Below are 16,096 nucleotides of genomic sequence, written 5' to 3'. Positions count from 1 at the left end.
GAAGGGTGTGATCAACCATGTCAAATGGGGCGGATAGGTCAAGAAAGATGAGAATTGAGAATTGGCCTTGGATTTAGAAATGCACAAAGATCCTTGGTGATCTAATAAGAGAAGTTTTGGTAAAATAATGAGGGGAGGGAAGGCTGTTTAGAGTGGACTGGAAGAGGATTGGAGGAGAGGAATTATAGACAGAAAATATTGGTGGCTGTTTGGGAGAATTAGCTTGCAATGGGGAACAAAAAAGTAGACTGTAGATGCGGGAAGAGGGTCAAAAGTAGATTTTCTTTTGTTTGATTCTTTAAGATGGGAGAAAGAGCAACATATGTATTTATTGTTTGGAATGATCCACTAGAGTGCAAGATATTAAAGATGTAGGAGAAATAAATTGTTGTGAAACTTCAGAATACCAAAGACCAAAAGATCTTAACAGGAGAGAAAAGACAAATCACATACAAAGGAACAATTAGGCTGAAGCAGACTTTTTAATAGCAGCCAAAGAAGTGAAATAATACCTCAATGAGCTAAGCGGTACACCCAGCAAAACTATCTTTCAAGAATGAGAGTAATATAAGAATATTTTCAGATAAGTAAAAACTAGAGTTTACACATAGACAGATACTAAAGGAACTCCTAAAGGATGTATTTCAAGAAGAAGGAAAATTATTCCACAAAATAATATGAGATGAAAGAAAGAATGGTGAGCAAAGAAAGTGAATTGGTAAATGTATAGGTAAATCTAAATAAACTTTGTATAAAATAATAATAATATCCAAATTTTCAAGGTCTAAATATATGTAAAATATTGAGCAATAAAAGTGGGGTGATTATTGAGTGATTTAAGGTCCTTATATTTCCCTGTTTAAGATATTGACCTTAAATTTGGTTATTAAGTACACATAACAAATTTTCAAGAGTAATCTACTCTAAAAATGGAGTAGATATCTCCAAACCAGTATAAGGGAAAAATAGAATATAAATAAACAAACAAAAACTGACCAATTTTTGAAAGACAAAAATTGGAAGAAAAGAAGTGTAGATACAAAGTGGAACAGGAAAAGCAAAAAGTAAGTAGGTTGAAGCAAAAATAAATATAGCAATACATTAAATATAAATGTATCAAACTCACCAATTAAAATACAGAGATTGTCAGACCAGATTAAAATACACACATACAAATTGGAGCTGTATGTTATTTACAAAAGATACACAACACATAATGAAATTAAAAGTTTGAAAATGAAGACATGGATAAAAATATACTAGCAATCATTAACAAATAGAAACCTGCAGTAACAATAATAATATCAGACAAAAGGATTTTAGAATAAAAAGCATTATTAAGGATAAAAAAGATTCACATCACTAAAAAGATACACCAAATCGAAACATGTATACATTTAACAAAATAGCTTAAAAATTCATAGACCGATAAGGATAAATAAACCAACACATAATAAATCTGTATGAAATATAAATCTCCCTTGGAAGGAGATTTCAACACATCTTTCTGTTAAAATAAGACAATAAAAAGCACAAAATTCAGAATAATTGTTCTTTGGAAGAGAGAGAGGCAGGAAGGTATGATAAGATGAACATAGCAGGTTTGTAGAAGAAAAAATTTTAATTTGCATAACTAGAGCAAAATTGAGATTATAAAATCTTAAGGTAGGTGATGCATTCATATGTGTTCATTTTACTATATGCTTTAAAATCTACATCTGTATTACATATAACTTTGTATGTATCAAATATTCCATAAAGAATTTTTTAAAGGAAAATTTCATAATACAATGGGAAAGAAATGCCTAAAAGAAAAAGATTTGTCATATCTCTTTGAGAAGCAAATGTCCTTTCTAGTCTAGTCTTGTCTTTCTCTCTCCATGGTCTCATCCTCTCACCTTGTATCTACAAAAAAACTGTTAGTTTACAGTTAGAGTTTTAAAAAGCTCTCTCTTCATTATTGCTAGAACATTTCCAATGCACCTAATCCAGACCTATTGGTCATTAAAATAAATAAATAAACCTCTTAACTCTGTTTTTTACTCCCCCTTTATCTAGACAATGTAAAAAGTCATTATACAGTCTTTAATACAGAGTTTTGGAGAAAATACAGTTTGTCCATATTTGCCTTGTCTGGACACAAACTTTGATAAGAATATGCTTTAGGTAATTCCACCAAGTCATGACGTCACCATCAAAATTTTTTTAAATGGCTTTTTTTCAATTTAAATGATTTTTTTTTTAATTTGTTAAGTTGATTATATATTCATGTGCTTCAAATTTCAAAAGGTATGAAATTTATACAGTGAAAATTTTCCTTCTCATTCTATTCCTTAGTCACTAAGTTCCCCTCCCTGCAAGCAAAATAAAAATATATTTTTGTGTATCCTTCCAGAGATACTTTATGTGTGTACAAGAGAATATATATAAAGATTGTTTGTATTATATGAATTGCAGCATACTTTTTATGTCATTTTGTACCTTGCTCTTTTCACTTAAAAAATATCATAGAAATCATTTAATATCACTAGACTATTTCCCCTTTATATGGAAATATAGTATTCTACTCTGCAAATATACCATAATATATTTAACCACTCCCTATTGATGGACATTGAGGTTGTTTCTAGTCAAAAGGACATTTAAAGCTAGATGTTGCCATAGTCATCCAGGTAAACACTGAAAGCATTTTTATTGAATACAGTAGCACATTTAGACTATTAGATTAACATAAAATATTTACTATGTAAATATGAATCTTGCCTTTATAGAAATGACCATGCTGATCAAATTCATGTAGATAGGTATGGTAAGCGTATAGCTTATATTTCGGAAAATAACGTTTTATATGAGTGTTTTTCTTTCCTTTTCAAGGAATATGGCACTGTTACAAGGAATACAACAATCTTCGGGGACGCCAAAATTCTCACTTTACTATATATGACATCGGGATTCAGACTGATATAAGCATGTACTTGCAACTAAGACAAACATGGTTCGCATTTAGTGAGTGGATTTTAAAAACTTGTTTTGTTAAAATAGTAATAATGAGAAAGCATCATTTTGTCTAAAAGAAAGTTTGGGTTGGTATAACCTGTTAAATACACTCATTGCTAATGGCATTAAAGTAAATGTGTTTATAATCCTGCGAACTACCATAAATGGAAAGTCACTGAATGGAATTTATTATATAATCTAAGAAAATATTATTTTACAATGATTTCAAGCTTTTTGCCTTCAACTCAAAATGTTTTGGATGTGGATGTTTATAGCCATTAACTTGATATCCAAAAGCAGTGTTTTAAAGGGGAGGAAATGCTTGATTTTTTTCAAACTTGATTTTTTTTAAAAAAGAAAAAAATAAACTATTTTTCTGTAACAGGAATTTTAAACTCTTTATTATAGGAATTGGAATACTACGAGTAACTAAAACTAAATTTACATTTTGAAGTGTTTATTCAGATTATCGAATTAGTTAAGGGTAATATTAACAAAATTTTTAAAGATGATTTTAGAGATCACTTTAATCCTATATTCCTAGAATAAGGTTTTATTAGGTTGGTGCAAAAGTAATTGCAGTTTAAAAGGTTAAAAATAATTGCAAAAATCACAATTACTTTTGCACCAACCTAATATTATAATATTCCTTGCACTTTGTAGAGATTCACATTCTTTAGTCAAGATTTTTTAAATGATCTCTAATTATATGTTGCTTTAAAAGAAAATTCATCTTCATATTATTGAAGTTCGAGAGGCAGGCAAGACAAGTTCAAGGACACCTGGTAAAGGCACCCAGAGAGAGAGAGAGCCTGGAACGGGGAACGAGGGGGGGGGGGGCAAGATCTTGTGAGGTCTCATGATTCCAGGTATGCGTCCCAGCCCCATAAATTTGAAAACTTGATTTTGCCACTTCACCCAAAAATCTTTAGGCTTTCAAGGACAAGCTCACATTGTGTCACCACTGTGCCATTTTATTTATTTACACTATTAGGGCAATCTCCCTGACCAGAATGCAGACATAGCCCATCTAGGGCACTGCTCTCCCGGGATCTAGGTGTATGGGGAACAAGATTACCAATGAGAAGCTTTTTTAGCAGAAGGCCTCAGGTAGTCTTCAGAGATATTTTCTTCCGACTCCTACTAAACTTGATGACCTAGACCTGCTGCACAGAAGCCCCCACCAGATTCCTTTATCTGCCAAATTTAGTTGTTCTCTTTTCCTTGGGTAGTGCAGGATCAAAATTTCAAATCCTTGCTCTTTGGCTTCCCATTTCTAGCTTTCATCAGACTAGTTCACATAACAAACACATTATTTTTTCAAATATATTGTGGAAGAATTGGTTCATTTATAGCCATTTCTTCTTAACTATAAAAATCAGACACCTTGGGACTTGCATCCTCATCTAAATGCTTTTCCTGAATTTGAGTGATTTCTTATATCCTCAGCAATCCACATACTGATAGCTACCCTTTCTAGATGACACATCTCATCCATTATGCATCGACATCTCTAGTTTTACTCTTAGACAGATCTTAGTTACAGGTTCTGTGGGATTCCCATTGCTATCTGTCTCTTAAGGACCTTCAACACAAAAATCATTGACATGGTCAGAATCCTTCACTGGAAAATTAAGGGATGTTCTTTGAGGAAAATACAGGGCTTGCTTTTATTTTCAAGTCTAGCAATACTAATTTTTCTTCAAATGAGCCTCAGCTTTCACAAACCATTTATCAGAGATTATTTGATTACTTGCCCTGTGTTTGGACAAAATTCAAGGCACCAAAGTGCATATAGGTGAAATTACACCCATGGACAGAAACGCTGAAAATGAGCAGATTTATACATTTTGATGAATCTTGGATTGTGTTAGGAGACCGTTCTTGTCTCACTTGTGATATTAATTATCCCAGTTCCTCCTCTGTCAAGTTATTGTTATACCAGCTTCTCTATAGGGTCTTAAAAATATATGTTTCTATTGTTTGCTCTTATTCAGACACAAGGAAGGAATGTAACATATAAATTCAAAAGACAGTAAAATTTCTCTAATATTACCATTTTGAATATGTGATTTTTGTAAAGGTGGAAGTGTAACATGCAGTGTTCTTATCAAAGCAGTTTTAGAATATGAAGTGATTCTGGTATGTCTCATATTCTTAAGTTTGTCCAAAGAAGATCATGATTTCAGTTTAATATGGATATACTCCACAATTTCCGGCTGGATTTCATGTTTTAAGAGAATCAAATTTGCATGAAAACATAAATACATAGTTTAACTTTAAAAAGATGTAGCAGGGAAATGATACATTACTAAGATCCTCCCCCCATCTCTGGGTTAGTTGATTTCTACTTACTTGTAAATATTAAATGATATGTGATGTAACATCAGAATCTTAGTGGTATAACAATAGAATGGAAGTATTCATACATCAGCACAATAACTAGGAAGAATGGATTCTTTCACAGGTGGAAATTTAATTAACTTTCCATTGTTTCTTTTGTAATTTCAGATTGTTATTAGTAGTGACATATTTCCTTAATTTTAAGATCTACACCTTTTCACTTTTTAACATCTCTGAAGTCAGGATGCATCTAATAATAAATAGACATTTAATGAAGGATTTCTTTACTTTTTCTAAAAATATTAAATTAAAGGTGTGTTTTAGAATTGAGGAAATATAGTAATTAGGACTGTTTGGCTTCTAGTAAAAAGAAACTAATTCAAACTAGCTGAAAAGAAAAGAATTGTAACAAACTGGGGCCAAGGCAGAGGTATTTGTATAAGAATGTAGAAGTGTCTCACCACGCTCAAAAACAAAACAGAAAGTAGCTGGACTTTTGAGTATACCTAGATCCAGGAAACAAACCAAAACGAACTCAAGATTTCCTCTCCTTGCTCTCTTTCTTTCTACACATACATTTTATTCTTTCTTTGCAGATTTACTTACTTGGCATATAGTTTGGACACAATTCATTAAGTTTGTGTAACTTAGTTATTTCAAGAAGCTTAAAAACTTCAACTCAAAACTGCCCTAGACTCCCTTAGTTCTAATTCTGAGAGTTTTATTAGACAACTTGGGTTAGGTTTGCACTCTGATACCATCAAAAATGGTGGCCATGATGGTGGTGTCACAGAATAAAAATGTGGCAGTTAAGAGCCTGCTCTGTAACCCAGCAAAGCCAATTAATGAAGATGCGTTGTGAGGAGGGCAGACAAAAACAAGGTGGACAAATTGTTTCTTCTGTAACGATTCTCTTACTCAATGCAAAAGTGAAGCATTGAAGAGCTGCCTACAGCAGCCCTTCCTTCGTTCCTTCCATATCTGTTTTCTCATTTCTACAAATGGTGTGAAATATTTCCGTAGATAAAGCCTTCCCAGTTGAGTTGTTCAAACTGTAGCTAAAGTTTTTTGTCTAGATTTCTTGGAAGTTTTGAAAATGAATTTCTAAGACTGGCATTTTTGGAACGGTGCATAACTGAAACTATGAAATGTCAGCCTTGGCAGAAATAATCATGAAGTTCAGTCTTAACTTCTGCAGAGAAAGCTTGGTTTGGGGATTGATTTGTATCACACACTAATTTTTGTTTTCCTGTTTAAAGTGATCATCCTCTGCATCCTTGAAGCGCTTGTCATCCTCACGCTGATCTTCCTTAGGAACCGAATCCGTATCTCCATTGCGCTGCTGAAGGAAGGGAGCAAGTAAGGCCTTGCTGGAGAAACTGGCACAGTGAATACCAGTCAGGGCAACCAGTCACTGCCTATTGTGCAGATGCCCCAGACTATTTTCCCTTTAAGAAGACTTGTTAAAAAATCTGTTTTCCACTCAAGAAGATTTGTTCAAGTTCAGACTTGCCACTTATAAGAAAGGTCATGATAACCTGTCCTTCGGTATCCCCAAAACCTCGATTAGCATAGGGTACAAGAAGGCTAAAACCTGTCTAGTCTGTGTAGTAGGACTTTTTAAAACACCAAATCTATGTTAGGAGAATAACATATATAAAACAAGTGATAAAGTGCTACATAAAAGTTAGGTATATTACATGTATTAATTCCATACTGAGTCATATGTTAATATTAATGGTTGAGATCATTTGCAGAACTTTAAATCCCCATAATTCTATGAAGTCAATTAAATACTGTTACCATTTCTATATGACTGTCAAAATTTGCCAATAGACAGAATAATTGACCCAGCATCAGCAGATTATACAGTTTGTATCTGCAGCTCTAAATTCAGAAAAACTTTATACCCAGAGCCATTTTTATTTAAAAATGCTACAAAATAAACGCTGAATTTTTCATAAAATTCATGCTGGGGGATAATAACACCTACAGATTCCAAACTATTCCAAAAGGTCACTTGAGGATAATACTTGAAACTTTTGAATAATGCATGGAAAAAACAAGGAAAGCATTATTAGATATAAAGACAGCAGACTACACTCTCTATTTAGAATGAGGGAAACTAAGTTGTTAATGACCAAGGACCAAATTATTTTAAATAGTCTTTAAGAATTATTTTAACAAAATTTTCATCTATAATAAAATAGAGCTACTTGAGTCCCATGGTTTAAATAGTTAACAAGCAGTTTGTCAGATTAAACTCTTTCTCCTTCTCACGATAGCTAAAACCCTATCATTAGCCACTGAAAATTACTGATTTGCTGGATTTTTTAAAATAATGTGATATTGTGCAATTCATTGTAATTGCCCCACTGTTATGCTTCTAAATGTGTATATGAGTGTGTGTGTGTGTGTGTGTGTGTGTGTGTTAAAAGACCAATAAAATAGTGACAGGTTGATAGTTTGCTCAAGGGAAAATAAAAGTGGAATAAATGGGTGTGAGAACACAGTATAAACATAAGAATGCTCAATAAAACACTTACCAGCAGTGTCTGGAGAAAGGGGGAAACAGCATAGCTCAAACAGTGAAATAAAGACGGTAGTAAATGAAAAGGAATCTAAGATGCACCAATGCACATCTCAGGAGTGGAAATAATTTCATCATAGTTCTCAGTGGCTATATTAAACAGTATTGGACTCAATCCAGTGTCATGTGCTAAAAAGATCATTCAAGGGTAGTTAGGAACAGGGCAACTAGGATGGCAGACATTTCCAAAACCAAGTCTTATAAGGAAATATCAAACAAATGATCATCCTGGAGAATAAAAGACTATGGAGTTACTTGAAGGGTTGCTGTGTTGAAAAGGTGGTCATTTCTTCTCCAGAAGGTAGTGGATGTGAGTTACAGGCAGGCAGATAAGGAAGAATTTTCTAATGCATTGATTGTTAAGAAATAGAATAAGATGTGTCATGTACAAGTAAGTTCCTTACATTCAACGTGGTCACCAGAAACTTATGCATATAGTTTGAAGATAGTACAGAAGGGATTCCTGAGTTAGGGAGGGATTCTCACATTTGATTAGATGATCTTCATGGGCCTCTCCAATTTTAAAAGTCTAAGAATCTAAACAAAAAGAATAAATATTATGATTACAATGTATCAAATCTTTATGAGTCAGACAGAAATAAGCAAAGAGGAGAGAGTTTGGGGAACTTTAGGCAGGAATCAAACATGAACATTGAAATAATGTCTCCAACTTATAATCAATCAATCAATAAATTTTAAAAACCAACTAAGAATATGCCAGTTTTGGCGGTAAGAAAAGATGAAATAGGACCATTTGTGACAACATGGATGGATCTTGAGATTAATACTAAGCGAAAAAGTCAAAAAAAGCAGAGAACCATATGATTTCACTGATATGTGGTATATAAACCAAAAACAAACAAAAAAAAACAAGACAAACAAATGAGAAACAAAAACTCATAGACACAGACAATAGTTTGGTGGTTACCAGAGGGTAAGGGGGGAGGGGGTGGTAGATGAGGGTAAGGGGGATCAAATATATGGTGATGGAAGGAGAACTGACTCTGGGTGGTGAACACACAATGGGATTTATAGATGATGTAATACAGAATTGTACACCTGAAATCTATGTAACTTTAACAATTGTCACCCCAATAAACTTTAATTTAAAAAAAAGAATATGCCAGCATGATCAGCAAAACAGATTCAATGGTTATTACCACTGTTCTTAGAACTAATTCAGTCTAAGACATATTTGTAGTTCTAACAAATAATTTAATTGAGAAATTATAACCCTGGTTCATTTTGAATTTCAACTATTGGTTTTATTTCAGAGCCATCAGATATGTTCCTACGACATTAATTTATCCAGTTTTAACTTTCATTTTCCTCTCAATCTGCATTTGCTACTGGGCCGTGACAGCAGTGTATCCTTTGATAATCTATTGCTTTAAAGTTCAGGTCCACACTACTATTCAGGAACCAAAAGTTCAGTGCTTCTCATCCTGGGATGATTAGGAACATCTTAAAGAAATAACTGATTTCTTTTCTTTTCTTTTCTTTTCTTCTTTTCTTTTTTTTGCCGAACTCTAAAAAGTTTCTGACTGCCGATTGAATTTCCTCTTAAAGAGGTGTCATATGGTAGATTTTGTTTTGTTTTTACATATGATACTTCTTGGTGATAACCTAAGAAAGCTCCTATATGTTTCACTGTTTTTGAGAGGCCTCTCAGTACAGCCGACCCATGTTATATTACTCTGGGTCTGAATGACAGATGAATTATTAAAAGATTAGAGGTTTTTTGAAGTTAATCTCTCAAAGGACTTCTAAGATATTATTTTCAATTTATCAGCAAATAATTAATCCTTAATAGAATTTACTCAGTTACTTGGCTACATCAGGGCTACCTATATATAAAATCATAGCCCCAGCAGGGCAATGTAAACATGAAAATAAAACCTGTGACCCAGAGGTAAGTAAAAGAAACTCTCTCTGTTACTTAAATTCAATCCAGAACTCTACTACATTTCACCTAGCAGTTATTGTAAAGATTATCCTGAAATAGAGACCCTGTGCATTGATAGGAATCACTAGAGGAAGGGGACGGTGGTCAGAACAGCACTGAAAACGGTGGGCAGAATAGAGCGAAAGCTCTAGTATTTTCTGAGCTCATTTGTCTTATCATATATCCTAGAAGCAGGTATGGTCAACAACACCACTAATAAATATGAAATTATAGGGGGTGAAGAAGGACAAACATAGGATAGAAAATGAGATACTTTGCAGAGCTCATTAAAGAATTATATAAAGCTATGTGATAGAAAATAGGAGTAACCGCAGAAGCTTATGGGAAAAGCACAGGATATGCAATCAGGGGCTACGCAACAGGAGAAGGCGGAGGGGGTGTTATCTTGGAATAACATTTAATGTTTTATTATCTGTGTTGTTTTTTCTTCTGAGTGCAGATTTTTAATACAACTGAAATTTCCAAAGCTTGCCCTGGGGCTCAGTGTATCTTTGCTTTCTATGGTGGAAAGAGCGTGTACCATCAATACATCCCTACCTTGCAGATATTCAATCTATTTGTCTTTCTCTGGCTTATAAACTTTGTCTTTGCATTGGGTCAGTGTACCCTTGCTGGTGCCTTTGCTTCTTATTACTGGGCCTCGAAAAAACCTGAAGACATCCCACCATATCCACTTTTTACTGCATTTGGACGAGCCATACGGTAAGTTCTATTTGAACCCTACATCTATTTGCCCAGTTATGTTTAGTGTGCTTCTGTTATAATTCAATCTTGTGCTTATAATTCAAGTGGCAAGGTGCAATGAGCTCAGAGGTATGATTCAAGACTCATAGATGTCCATTGGCTCTGTCTGGTTTTATAGCCACAATTTTATAATCCCTACCTAGGCCAATAGTCTTCTAAAAACCATAGGTTACTGGAGAGAAGAGGTAGGGGAAGGCAGCAAACTAAAGATTAAGGATTAACTTGACTCTGTCTCTCCATTGCTCAACTCAAACATCCTATTTTATGCTGACAGGCTATTGGTATCACTTTTGTAGATTAAGGGTAAAATATATGTGTATGGTTTAAAATTTTCTAGACTTTTATCAACCTGAATAAGAGAGTGTAATAAGCTCTTTCCTATCCGTCCTTCTGCAGATCCCCTTTACCTTAAAAATTGTTTAGCTAACATACTTTTAGTTAATAGTAAGGATATTTTAACTTTTATTCTCATTTTATCTTTGCCCAGATATCACACAGGATCCCTAGCATTTGGATCTTTAATTCTTGCATTAATTCAAATGTTTAGAATAGTCCTAGAATACTTGGACAAACGTATGAAAGGTAAGATTCCAGAATTCATCTTATCTCAGACTTCCTGACTCCTGTGAAGAGACTAGATTGGAGCAGGTGGTTGGGGGAAACACAGTGACTGTGACGAGGGTAATAAGAATGGAGGTGGTCAGATTGGGGAGATACAGAGGGTGCCAAAAAAATGTATACACATTTTAAGAAAGGAAAAAACTATTAAAATTGTAATACTCCATATATACCGATAACAAAAGATGAATACAAGTCCCGTTTGATTTCTGCAATTACAAGAGGTGCTCAAAGTGGTTACCATCAGCATTCAAACACTTCTGACTATGGTGAACTACTACTTGTGCAATGTTGACCAAAGTGTCCACTTGTATACATTTTTTGGCACCCCCGGTATTTGGAAAGAAAAAGCCAATAGGACTTGCTGAAGGACTGGATATGAGAGGAGGAAAGGGAGAGGAGCAGTGGTGAAGAAAAGACAGAAAAACATATGATGCTATTTACTAAAATGTGGAAACCAGGGGAAACAAATTTCAAAAAAGAGATTAAAAATTGTGTTTTTGACCTGTCAATATTGAGAAGCATGGTTGAGTTGTCAGGCAGTTCCAAGTCTAGCACTCTGGACAGGTCAGGCTTAAAATATAAATGTGGGTGTCACTGGCATAAGTTTTCATACACGACACATATAGTTTATAAACACATAAACTCATCTTAGAATGCTTTAAAACATTGTTAATTGCCAAAACAATCTTGAAACAGAACAAATATAGGAACAACTACATTTCCGATTTCAACACATAATACAAAGCTACAGTGATCAAAACAGTATGGCACTAGCATAAAGACAGACATATAGACGTAGACTAGACTAGACTAGACTAGACTAGAACAGAATAGAATAGAGACCCCAAAAATAAACCCTCACATATAAGGCCATTCAAAGGGGAAAGGACAGTTTTTTCAACTAATTGTTACAAGGAAAACTGGGTATCTATATGCAAAAGCATGAAATTGGACCCTTAGTTTACATTATACATAAAAATTATTTCAAAATGGATCAAAGACTTAAACATAATAGCTAAAAGTTTAAAACTCTTAGAAGAAAGCATTTGAAGAAATCTTCATGACATTAGAAGTGATGATTTCTTAGATACAACAACAAAAGAAAAAAAACAGATTTCCTCAAAATAAAAAAGTATATCAAAAGACATTATCAAGAGAGTGAAAAAACAACCCACAGGTCAGGAGGGGGTTGGAAATATTTGCGAATCATATACCAGATAAGCAACCAATATTTAGAATACATAAAGAACTTCTACAACTCAATAGTAAACAAACAACCCAATTCAACATGGGCAAAAGATTTTTTAACTATATAAAACTTTTTCAGCTTTACTGCGATATAATCAACAAATAAAATTTTAATATATTTAAAGGGTACAACATAATGATTTGATATACATATACATTGTAAAAGAATTCCCATGCTCAAAGTAATAAACACATCTATCATCTCACATTTAGTTTTTTTTCTTTTTCCCTTTAAGCATAGAATAGAACACTTATGTTCTATTCTCTTAGCAAATTTGAATTATACAGTACAGAATTATCAACTATATTCACCATGTTATACATTAGATCCTAAGATCTTATTCATCTTATAACTAAAAGTTTGCACCCTTTCTACTGCCCTCTCTCCCTATTTTCTCCACCTCCCCCCCCCCCACCCCCACCCTGCTTGCAGCAACCATCATTCTACTCGGTTTATATGAGTTCAACTTTTTTTTTTTACATATAAGTGATACCATGCATATCTGTCTTTCTCCATCTGGCTTATTTTACTTAGCATAATGCCCTTAGGGTCCATCTCTGTTGCTGCAAATGCAGGATTTCCTTCTCTTTAAGGCTGAATAATATTCCATTGATGTAGTCCCACATGTTTATTTGTGCTCTTTTTGACTTTGCTTTTCATGTCACATTCAAAAAAGCATTCCCAAGACCAATGACAAGAAGTTTACCCCTGGGTTTTCTTTGGGAGTTTTGTGGTTTTTGATGGTGCATTCAAATCTTTAATCCATTTTGAGTTGATTATTATGTATGGTGTAAGACAAGGGTGCAATTTTATTCTTTTGCATGTTAATATCCACGTTTCCTAGCACCATTTATTGAAGAAACTGTCCTTTTCCCATTGTATATTCTTGGCTCCTTTGTCAAAAATTAATGACCATACATGCATGGGTTTATTTCTACTCTCCCTACTCTGTACCATTCATCTAGGGGTCAATTTTTACACCACTACTACACTGTTTTGAATACTATAGCTTTGGAATATAGTTTGAATCAGTAAGTGCCTTTAGTTTTTTCTTCTTTCTCTATTGCTTTGGCTGTTTAGAATTTTTTTGGTTTCATACAAATTTTAGGATTTTTTTTCCATTTCTGTGAAAAATGCTGTGGAACTTTGATATGAATGGCATTGAATTTGTAGATTGCTTTGGGTACTGTGAAGATTTTAACAATGTTAATTCTTTCCTCCATGAACATGGAATATTTTTCATTTATTTGTATCTTCTTTAATTTCTTTCATTAAAGACTTACAGTTTTCAATTCACAGGTCTCTCACCTTCTTGGATAAATTTATTCTAGGTATTTATTGTTTTTGATGGAATCATAAATAGGATTATTTTCTTAATTTTTTCCCCAATAGTTAGTTGCTAATGTATAGAAAGGCACCTGATTTTCGTATGTTGATTTCTGTTTTCTGAAACTTTACTGAATTTGTTTAGGTTCTAACAGGTTTTTTTATGGAGACAGTAGGGTTTTCTATATATAATATTATGTGATCTGCAGAGGCAAGTTTACTTCTTCCTTTCTGATTTAAATGACACTTATTTTTTATATTTACCTAATTGCTCTGTCTAGGTCTTCAATACTTTGTTGAATATAAGTGGAGAGAGTAGGTATCTTTTTCTTGGTCCTGAGATCAGAGGAAAAGCTTGCAGCTTTTCACCACTGAGTATGGTGTTAGCTGTGGGCTTGTCATACGACTATATGGCCTTGATTATGTTGAGGCCTACTACACCCAATTTGCTGAGAGGTTTTTTATCATGAAAGGAGGTTGAGTTTTGTAAAATGAATTCTTCTACATCTATTGAAATAATCATATAATTTTTATTACTCATTTTGTAAATGTGGTGCGTCACATTTATTGATTTGTGTATGGTGAACCATCCTTGCACCCCTGGGATAAATCCCACTTGATTTTGTTATATGATCCTTTTTATGTACTGTTGAATACAGTTTGCTGATATTTTGAGGATTTTTGCATTTATGTTCATCAGGGAGATGGGCCTGTTATTTTCTTGTTGTATTTTGTCTTATTTTGCTATTAATGCAATGCTGGCCTCATAAAATGAGTTTGGAAATGTTTTCTCTACTTCTGTTTTTTTGAAGAGTTTGAGAAGGGTTGGTATTAATTCTTCTTTAAATGTCTGGTATAATTCATGAGTGAAACCATCTAATCCTTTCTTTGATGGGAGGTTTTTGATTACTGATTCAAAATTCTTACTAAAAATTGGTCTGTTCAGATTTTCTATTTCATTATGATTCAATTTTGGCAGGTTGTATGTTTCTAGGAATTTATCTATGTCTTCTAGGTTATCTAATTTGTTGGTGTATAATTGTTCATAGTAGTCTCACGATTCTTTGTATTTCTGTGGTATTCGTTGTAATGTCTCCTCTTTCCTATCTGAATTTATTTGTCTTCTCTTTTTTCCTTAATTAGTCTAGCTAAAGTTTTGTCAATTTTGTTTATCTTTTCAAAACACATTAATTTCACTGATCTTTCCTATTGTCTTCTTATTCTCTAGCATTTATTTACACTCTGTTCATGACTATTTCCTTCTTTCTACTAACTTTGCGCTTAGTGTGTTATTATTTTCCTAGTTTCTAGAGGTGTAAAGTTAGATTGTTTGATATCTTTCCTTTTTCTTAAAGTGGGTATTATTGCTATGAACACCTTAGAAATGCTTTGCTGCATTACATATTTTTGATATGTTGTGTTTCCATTTTCATTTGTTTCAGGATATTTTTTATTTCTCTTTTGATTTCTTCTTTGACCCATTGATTGTTCAGTAGCATGGTACTTAACCTCCACATACTGGGGAATTTTCCAGTTTTCTTCTTGTTTCATACAACTATGGTCAGAAAAGATGCTCGATATGATTTCAGTCTTCTTACATTTATTAAAACTGGTTTTGTGGCCTATCTTATGACCTATCCTGGAGAGTGTTCCATGTGTGCTTGAGAAGAATGTGTATTCTGCTCTGGTAGGATATAATGTACTGTAAATGTCTGTTAAGTATTAAGTCCTACTGATATAACATGTAGTTTAAGTCAAGTACTTCCTTTTTTATTTTCTATCTGAATGATGTATCCATTGTTGAAAGTGAAGCATTAAAATTCCCTACTGTTATTATATTGCTGTTTAATTCTCTCTTTGTAAACAATTTATATTTGCTTTATATATTTAGGTGCTCCAATGTTGGGTGCATAAATTTTTACAATTTTATATCCCTTTGATGAATAGACCCCTTATCACTGTATAATGACTTTCGTGTCTTATATCTTTCGGCTGAAATTCTTTTTTGTCTGATATAAGTATAAACACACCACCTCTTTTTTTTTTTAAATAGAAAATCTTTTTCCAATCCTTCACTTTCAGTCTATGTGTGTCTTTAAAAGTGAAGTGAGACTCTTGTAGGTAGCAGATAGTTGAGTCTTCATTGTTAATCCATTCAGCCTCTCTATGTCTTTTGACTGGAGAATTTAGTCCATTTATATTTAAGTGTAACTATTGATCACTATGGACTTACTATTGCCATTTTGGTCATTGTTTTTAT

The 16,096-nt window shown here is 33.4% G+C and overlaps 1 protein-coding gene across 4 annotated transcripts in view; it reads left to right on the top strand.

Annotated features, from left to right (window-relative positions):
- Positions 1 to 16,096, top strand: part of SLC44A5 (solute carrier family 44 member 5) — a 309,598-nt gene that overhangs the window by 278,655 nt on the left and 14,847 nt on the right. For all 4 annotated transcript variants that reach the window (XM_074334959.1, XM_074334957.1, XM_074334958.1 and 1 more), the window contains exons 11-16: positions 2,875 to 3,006; positions 6,600 to 6,699; positions 9,205 to 9,297; positions 9,755 to 9,842; positions 10,336 to 10,598; positions 11,128 to 11,222. In XM_074334959.1, the coding sequence (XP_074191060.1) occupies positions 2,875 to 3,006; positions 6,600 to 6,699; positions 9,205 to 9,297; positions 9,755 to 9,842; positions 10,336 to 10,598; positions 11,128 to 11,222 (771 nt within the window). The remainder of the gene's footprint in view (positions 1 to 2,874; positions 3,007 to 6,599; positions 6,700 to 9,204; positions 9,298 to 9,754; positions 9,843 to 10,335; positions 10,599 to 11,127; positions 11,223 to 16,096) is intronic.

The sequence above is a fragment of the Rhinolophus sinicus genome, linkage group LG06, assembly GCF_036562045.2.
Source record: "Rhinolophus sinicus isolate RSC01 linkage group LG06, ASM3656204v1, whole genome shotgun sequence".
NCBI classification, from domain to species: Eukaryota; Metazoa; Chordata; class Mammalia; order Chiroptera; family Rhinolophidae; genus Rhinolophus; species Rhinolophus sinicus.
This window is presented reverse-complemented; position numbering and strand designations above follow the sequence as displayed.